Source organism: Crinia signifera, chromosome 7 (genome assembly GCF_055691185.1).
Source record: "Crinia signifera chromosome 7, ASM5569118v1, whole genome shotgun sequence".
Lineage (NCBI taxonomy): Eukaryota > Metazoa > Chordata > Amphibia > Anura > Myobatrachidae > Crinia > Crinia signifera.
In genome coordinates this window covers 41900929-41909984 of record NC_139223.1, presented here as the reverse complement: position 1 = coordinate 41909984, position 9056 = coordinate 41900929, and the positions used below count along the sequence as shown (strand labels likewise).

At 43.2% G+C, this 9056-nt stretch overlaps 1 protein-coding gene across 3 annotated transcripts in view; it reads right to left on the bottom strand.

Annotated features, from left to right (window-relative positions):
• RAB11FIP3 (RAB11 family interacting protein 3) overlaps positions 1-9056 on the bottom strand; it is a 76242-nt gene continuing 67186 nt past the window's right edge. For all 3 annotated transcript variants that reach the window (XM_083152902.1, XM_083152900.1, XM_083152901.1), the window contains 4 exons: positions 6891-7046; positions 6059-6199; positions 3223-3332; positions 1-2564 (listed from right to left, as the gene is read on the bottom strand). In XM_083152902.1, coding sequence (XP_083009028.1) covers positions 2555-2564; positions 3223-3332; positions 6059-6199; positions 6891-7046 — 417 coding nt within the window. In that variant the 3' untranslated portion in view covers positions 1-2554. The remainder of the gene's footprint in view (positions 2565-3222; positions 3333-6058; positions 6200-6890; positions 7047-9056) is intronic.

Here is a 9056-nt window from a genome sequence, read left to right as displayed (position 1 = left end):
TTACTGTATTTCAATCAAACAGGTTTTATTCCTCAACAGAAATTTCTGAAAATACACAAAGATAACGAAACAAATCTCAGAGTTAAATTAAACAAATGATCCTTTATACAGAAACTGTTCATCCAAGTTCCATAGCATTATCTGCTTGGTCAGCCACACAACGCAATTTAAGACTTTCAACCACCGCTCCCTGATTAACCCTTTGAGTGCCAAGTGAATTTGTCAAAATAGGTGTGAAAATTGCTAAGTAAAACATTTCCACTCATTATAATAATCCTGTTATACCTTATACAGGAAATATAATCTTCTTTTTTTTTTTTTTACACATTTTTTTATTTGCATTTATATAACAAATGGGAGCGACGCTGGCATTTTTAGCAAACATTTGGAACATCTCTCACAGAGATGTTGACACTCAAAGGGTTAAGATGCCAGAAATGTTACTTCGCGGCAGAACGTAGATACACTGTATATTTCTGTTCATTTAAACCAGGCATGTCCAACCTGCGGCCCTCCAGATGTGCTAAAACTACACATCCCAGCATGCATTGCCATCATTCTAGCATTCCCTAATAGCCAAATTGTGGCAAGGCATGCTGGGATGTGTAGTTTTAGCACATCTGGAGGGCCGCAGGTTGGACATGCCTGATTTAAACCAAGTCAAAACAATATATAACATTTCCTCTGTGAAAGCGAACACTGATATCTTTACTGAAAGCAATCGTGCAAGACTTATTAATTTACGCCATAATTTAATGATATATCTTTGTAAAAGAGATTAATTTGTCCTTGAGATTTTATCGTCGATCATCGGATCAGGCCGGCATTACGGCACAAAATAAAAGCCAATCGTTCGTCAGCTTGGATGCCAATATTATTGTGTCAGGTTTTAAATTCACCAATAAATCCACAATTTATCTGGTTGTACACAGGCTCCCTCTAGTGGCAGTGCAATCTTTAAGTCTCAGCGTGCCCCACTTCTCATTGAGCAACTGAAATGTTATAACATGATAAAGCAAAATAATATAAAAATAAAATAATAATAATTTACAGGGACGTGTAACATGGCCTAACGGAAAGGGGACAGATCCACTGAGCTGGAGGGGTCACACAATTCAGAGGAAGAATACCAAATCACCCCAGTTTCTTAAATTGATTGCATGTTCCAATGAAACAGTCTTCAGGCAAATGGCCGCCATCCTACAACTGTGCACAAAGTTGGAGACACGTCTTTGGGACATCACTCATTTCTACCGGCGGTTTAAACATGTCGACTCCACTGGGTGGGAATTGCTCACCCTAATATGCCCTGGATTGCATTGCTGTCCCCTTGGCCATGATGGGTTTAAAATCCAGTGACTCAACAGGAATGTGTCATCCCAGGGGGATCCCGTCCACTTGTAACCTGTATATTTACAGATCAATATATATATATATATATTTTATTTGTATCTACTTCTGTACATACACATATAGAAACTTTCTTTAAAAGTGTCTAAAAATGCGATTTCTCTGCATATAAAAAGAGGAGAAAGCAAGGGAACAAAGTCTCCCTAACTCGCAGGTCATTACAGCCCCTCCGTGCCGGAACAGGCTGATCAGAACGCGGCACCGAGTCAGATGTTTTGGATGTTGGTCACAGAACCACCTTAGGAACCTACTGTGGTGCGTATATAGTCATGTATATACGTTTACGAGACATTATACATGTACTGCATTTACACTATTACCTCCCAGCAAGTGTGCAATGCACGGATATTGTGTAAATAACAGGCACACACACAGTAAGATCCTCAGGGATTCTTGAAAGAGACTGTTACCGTCCTGTTCCTTTATGCAGTATGACGATTTTATAGAAAATATTTAAATATAGCAGGCGTGTGCTAAATGTGGCTGTCCAGCTGTTGGCAATGCATGCTGGGACTTGTAGTTCTGCAACAGTTGGAAAGCCACAGGTGGTTTGCCTCTGCCGTAAAGCACAACTCACAAGGATGATGTTACGATGGGGCGGTCTCATGATAAAGAGCTTACAAAGAACGAATGCGAATAACGGTTAACATTATTAATTCTGAGTCCCCCCTGTGCGTAGTTACCAACAGGGTAAATGTGCAAGACAGTATATACATTTGTGCATTGACACAAGTATACAGACACACATAGGCCTTTAAGTCCGTAGTCCAATAACCACCAAAGCTATCCACTCTGCATATAAATGGAAATGTTGAGCTGGGCACTACCCATGAAGACGAGAAGCAGTGTTCTGGGTCTTCGTGGTGGTACAGTACATTCCTCAGAGATCTAGGGTGACTGCAGTACATTCCGCTTAGCCACAATGAAGCTGTACAGAAGCCATAGAGTCCCTCTGTGCAATGTTCTCTCTGACAAGAAAAAACCAGACCCGACGCACAGCAACAATCCCTATCGACGCTCAAGATCTTCGTAAAGCAGAGCTTTCTGGATAAGCCCGAGTGCATCTGTCCAGCGCTCACGTCTGCCTTCTCTGCTTTCCGGATCACAGGCAGAGCGGAGTCTCCTTCTGGGACAACTTGTGGTGTTAATGTATTCTGCAATAAAGAGAAAGGTTCAGCCGCAAAGTGTCTAAATCATTAATGACCTTGCTCGTCTACTTCCTGTATAAAGCCACGCTCTGTAAAACTAAACGCTGATTACTCTTTTATGGCTACTCCACCTTTTGTGCATTCATCCCCATATGCTGTTGGGAGTTCTTATATTGTAGTGTATTTCTTCCCCTTGAAGTGTAAATCTTAAGCTCCATACATATTGGGCGATTATGCCCAGCGATGATCGATATCATCACTGGGGGGAAAGCGGCTCATTGCATACACACTGAGCTGCTTTCCCCCTGCCCGGTGCCATCAGTAGGGGGAGGACAACTTTGTATAGCGCAGTGCTATGCAAAGCCGTCCTCAAAGTCGCTCATCTGCTAGTAATACCAACAGATGAGCGGCTTTCCCAGTGATGATGCGGGAGCACGCAGCAGCGCTCATCGCTGGCCCATACACAGTGGGCGGCTTTGAGCTGAAAGCCACTCAAACTTGCTGTTTTCAGCGGTTTTCAGCTCAAAGCCGCCAAGTGTGTATGGCCCAAATCAGTACATTGGATCTTGAAAAAGTCACAAAAGGCTGTATTGTATTAAAAGATGGACACAGCACTTTATACCCTCCCCTATACAGTACCATTCCATGCTTTATCTAAACTTACTTCACTTCCAAGATGGCTGGGTTGGTCTCCATAATTGCCACGATGATACGGTCAATATAATCCTGTAACCGAAGGTTGATTTCTTCTTGTTTTTGAATAGCCTCCATAAGCTGCAATGTAAGAAGATGGTGGTCATGGCTGTCCTGCACATATCAAGAGATAATACACCCACATGCCTTCCAGGGGTATGTGACCGTAAATATTATGGAATCATTATTGTATAATCATCATTAGTAACATTGTTCTGTCTCTTTCCACATCACTAGAAAGCGATAACCATCAGACCTTGGTTCTGTAAACCATCACCAGTAGCACCAACCTATATCTTCCTTTAGTAAGAAAAACAATCTGCCCTAACTGTTCCATCTCTAATGTAACTAGATGATCCTAATCTTCTGGATCTTTTCTGGGGAGCTGTAACCATTAGTGTTTTCCATATTACATCTCTAGGAAACACTAACCATAAGTATCTTTTATACCTCATCTCTAGAAAGCTACACCCATTAAGTGTCTTCCTTATCTCCTTTCTAGAAAGCCTGAGCAAGCTCTAACTAAGTTTCTTCCATAGTTTATCTCGACAGCACTAATCATTACGGTCTTCTATATCTCCGCTCTAGAAAGCGCTAACCATTACTATCTTCCACATCTCTGCTCTAGAAAGCACTAACTATTACTATCTTCTATATCTCCGCTCTAGAAAGCGCTAACCATTACTATCTTCCACATCTCTGCTCTAGAAAGCACTATTACTATCTTCTATATCTCTACTCTAGAAAGCGCTAACCATTACCATCTTCTATGTCTCCCCTCTAGAAAGCGCTAACCATTACTATCTTCTATATCTCTGTTCTAGAATGCTCTAACCATTACTATCTTCCATATCTCCGCTCTAGAAAGCGCTATTACTATCTTCTATATCTTCGCTCTAGAAAGCTCTAACCATTACTATCTTCTATGTCTCACCTCTAGAAAGCTCTATTCGTTTCTTCCATAGCTTATCTCTATAAAGCACTAACCATCACTAGCTTCCATATCTCCGCTCTAGAAAGCGCTAACCATTACTATCTTCCATACTTCAGAAAAAAACCCCCACCAAACAACCCCCCCCCTGCTCAAACCATTAGTATCTTCCATAGCTAATTTCTAGAAAGATCAAACCAACTGTATCTTTTATATCTCATCTCTAGAAAGCTTCAACCATTATTCATAAATCATCTCTAGAAAGCTACACCCATTAAGTGTCTTCCTTATCTCCTTTCTAGAAAGCCTGAGCAAGCTCTAACTAAGTTTCTTCCATAGTTTATCTCTTGACAGCACTAATCATTACTGTCTTCTATATCTCCGCTCTAGAAAGCGCTAACCATTACTATCTTCCACATCTCTGCTCTAGAAAGCTAACTATTACTATCTTCTATATCTCCGCTATAGAAAGCGCTAACCATTACTATCTTCCACATCTCTGCTCTAGAAAGCACTATTACTATCTTCTATATCTCCACTCTAGAAAGCGCTAACCATTACCATCTTCTATGTCTCACCTCTAGAAAGCGCTAACCATTACTAGCTTCCATATCGCCGCTCTAGAAAGTGCTAACCACTACTATCTTCTATATCTCCGTTCTAGAAAGCTCTAACAATTTCTATCTTCCATATCTCCGCTCTAGAAAGCGCTATTACTATCTTCTATATCTCCGCTCTAGAAAGTGCTAACCATTACTATCTTCCATATCTCCGCTCTAGAAAGCGCTATTACTATCTTCTATATCTCCGCTCTAGAAAGCGCTAACCATTACTATCTTCCATATCTCTGCTCTAGAAAGCACTATTACTACAGTATCTTCAATATCTTCGCTCTACAAAGCGCTAACCATGACTATCTTCCATATCTCCGCTCTAGAAAGGGCTATTACTATCTTCTATATCTCCGCTCTAGAAAGCGATAACCATTACTATCTTCTATATCTCCACTCTAGAAAGTGCTAATACCATCTTCTATAATTCCGCTCTAGAAAGCACTAACCCTGACTATCTTCCATATCTCCACTCTAGGAAGCGCTAACCATGACTATCTTCCATATCTCCCCTCTTCCATAAGCGCTATGACTATCTTCTATATTTCTGCTCTAGAAAGCGCTAACCATTATTATCTTCCATATCTCTGCTCTAGAAAGCACTATTATGATCTTCTTTATCTCCGCTCTAGAAAGCGCTATTACTATCTTCTATATCTCCGCTCTAGAAAGCGCTAACCATTACTATCTTCCATATCTCCGCTCTAGAAAGCTCTATTCGTTTCTTCCATAGCTTATCTCTATAAAGCACTAACCATCACTAGCTTCCATATCTCCGCTCTAGAAAGCGCTAACCATTACTATCTTCCATACTTCAGAAAAAAAACCCCACCAAACAACCCCCCCCTGCTCAAACCATTAGTATCTTCCATAGCTAATTTCTAGAAAGATCAAACCAACTGTATCTTTTATATCTCATCTCTAGAAAGCTTCAACCATTATTCATAAATCATCTCTAGAAAGCACCATTAATTAGTATATAATATACCACATTTCTAGAAATCACTAAATAGTATATCTCAGTAACTGTATAGTCCACACCTCATCTCTAATAAGCTCTAACCACTGGTACTGTATCTTCCTGATTGCTGGAAACAAACCACCACAAACCTCAATCTTCCACCACAGAGACCTTAATTGTTACTAATAACACCAAACCGTCTCTTCTGTATTTCATCCCTGGAACGCTAACCGCCACCCATGTGCACTAATCTATCTCGTCTGAAATAGCGCAGCATCACTATGGACCCCAACGCCATCCGTACCTCATCTCTAGAAACGCTGCTAATCTCAGCAGCCAGAGAGTCCGAGAAGGTTGTGGAGAACAAGTTTTTGGCTCCCTGGATGCTGAGGTTTATGATTTGCCCATTCAGTTCTTCATTCTGCTCCTTGAGAGCCCGTTGCTCCTACAAGGAGAAAAATAAAAATAATTCCGTAAATAAAATGTTGAAATGTGACAAAAGAATGAAGGCAAAGGTGTTAAACACTGACATTACCTTTAATAAGTTTCCATTTTAAGAGCCATCTTAACAGCATTGTAGGCACTGGTCAAACAATGCACTGTGACCCCAAACCACCCATTCATGGGAATAAATAAAATAAGCAAAATAACTTACCCCTCCTGTGGTTCCGCCCCAACTATCAACATGCCCATGCTTCCATACAGTGAATGATTGTCAGCACTGATTGATGGATTGCCACAGCCAACCACAAGTCAGGTAGCTGACAGCCAATCACTGTCTGACTGCAGGCTGGGACACGGGTAGAAAATACTGCACTCTAATTGGTGGATAACTTCAGTCATCCATCAGTTGTCATGCTGACAGCCATTTACCCCAGGCTACCCTTGCACAGAGACCCCTAGATCCATGTGGCCCTTGGCAGCTACCCAGTGTTCTTATATATTAGGATGGCCCTTAGTACTACAATAGATGCACATGGAGACGGAACATGCCGAAAGTTACTACGAATATTGGGAAGCGATGAAAAGGAAATAAATAAATTAGTACAACACATTCTCACACTAAACAAACAGAAATATAAATGAAGAAGGGGTCAATTTACCAATGCTTCTAAAAATGAAAATATTAACCGGACCTGTTTCAGTCGCCGGACCTCTTGCTCTAGCTCAGCCTCCCTGGTGCGGCAGTTGTACTCCTGGAGGGCGGCGCTATTTCCCAGCCCCATCCTGTGCTCCATTTCAAGGCGCATTAGCTGCATCTGTTCTAGCTCCCGCCGGAGCTCCTCTATCACCTGGAATGAAGGGATTGGATAGGAAGCTGGGTTATAAAAGGTAAGGGCGGTGGTGCACAGGCTCTAGCTTCTTGTTCCGCCGCATCTCCGGACCTGCTGCGAGCAGTACAGTGCATCCCTGCTGCCGCTGCCTTCCTGTTCTGAGCAACGCAGCCAGACTTTGTTGCTGAGACCAATAAGATTAGAACTATAATTTATCAAGTACAGGCATGACCAACCTGCGGCTCTACAGCTGTTGTAAAACTACACATCCCAGCATGCACTGCCAAGGTCTTTTCATCACTGAACAGCAAAACTGTGGCAGGTCATGATAGGATTTGTAGATTCACAACAGCTGGAGAGCCACACGTTGACCAGGACTGATCTACTAGCACATTCTAAAATATGTATATATCTGGAATGTGATTGGTTGGTATGGGCAACACCTACATTTTGTCCTTTTTTGAGGATGTAGTGGGAAACGATGTATAAATCCCTGGGGCAGCATCATTGGCATATTTCCACAGACCTGGTGCATACAAATTTGCATTCATATGACATCGTGACAAATATGTATTCTCGTTCGAGGTGACCACTGAACATTAAATATTTACCATGAAAGGCCCCCTTGTAGGATCTATAGAGACCTGTAAATGTTTCCATACAAGTATTATATTGTTTTCTGAGTGTGCGTGGAAAAATGCTGCATAATACAAGATTTCCCTTCTAACGGGACACTCGGGGCACTGCCTGGCAGGGTGGGATTTCACTGCAGTCAGTGCAGACACATAACGTTTCCGTCGGTAGCAGTGTGTCAGTCCATGACCGCTCTGCCCGGAGTAGTGACATCATTTCCTGTGTGTTATGACGCTTCATCATTGCTAGCGCAAAAAGGAAAACTATGGTAATCCTAATAAAAAAGGAACACGGTGGTTATTTCGACCAGCTCGGTGCGGTCCAAATTCGCTCCCTCGTCTGATGTTTGGGGTTTCGTCGGGGAAAGGCATTAACCTGCTCGCTACGCAGTGATTATACTCTGCCTTGTAATCAAATATAGCTGGGAAAGGTGTTCGGTACTCTTTACCTAGCACGGCGCCCATCGCGGGCATCGCATGCACTAAAAAACGGGTGCGACGCGATGCCCGCGATTTCCCATAGGGAACAATGTTAAAAGTGTGATTGGACGCGATTTGAGTGTTCAATGCCTCAATGCCCGCGATTTTTCCATAGGAAACAATGTTAAATGGGCCACAGAGCCCAAATAGTCCCCCTGAAGTCTGAAATGGCCCCCACAATTGTTAACGCCACCCTACGATCAACGTGAACCCGAAGCGTGGCGAGCGGTGGCGGTACGCGTCCTTCAACCTTTTCATACCCCCACTATCCACGTCGGCGTGGAGTTGAGAATAGAATAGTGTGGCGAGCGCAGCGAGCCACCGAGCCCGAAGCGTGGCGAGCGCAGCGAGCCCCGCGAGGGGACGCGGATACCTTCACAGGTAAACGCGTCCCTTCGCGGGCTTTACAGGTATCCGCGTGCGCTCGCCACGCTTCGGGCTCGGTGGCTCGCTACACTATTCTATTCTCAACTCCACGCCGACGTGGATAGTGGGGGTATGAAAAGGTCGGAGGACGCGTAGCGCCGCCACTCGCCACGCTTCGGGTTCACGTTGATCGTGGGGTGGCGTTAACAATTGTGGGGGCCATTTCAGACTATTAGGGCTCTGTGGCCCATTTAACATGGTTTCCTATGGAAAAATCGCGGGCATTGAGGCATTGAACACTAAAATCGCGTCCAATCACACTTTTAGCATTGATCCCTATGGGAAATCGCGGGCATCGCGTCGCACCCGTTTTTTTAGTGCATGCGATGGCCGCGATTTTTTACCCCCGATGACCGCGATGGACATCGTGGGCGCCGTTCTAGGTAAAGAGTACCAGGTGTTCTAATGGGAGATAACCTACAAGATATATGAGGGCAAGTCATTGGAAGGCAGAATCCTGCACCGTGCAGCGATTGGATAGCTTGGTAAA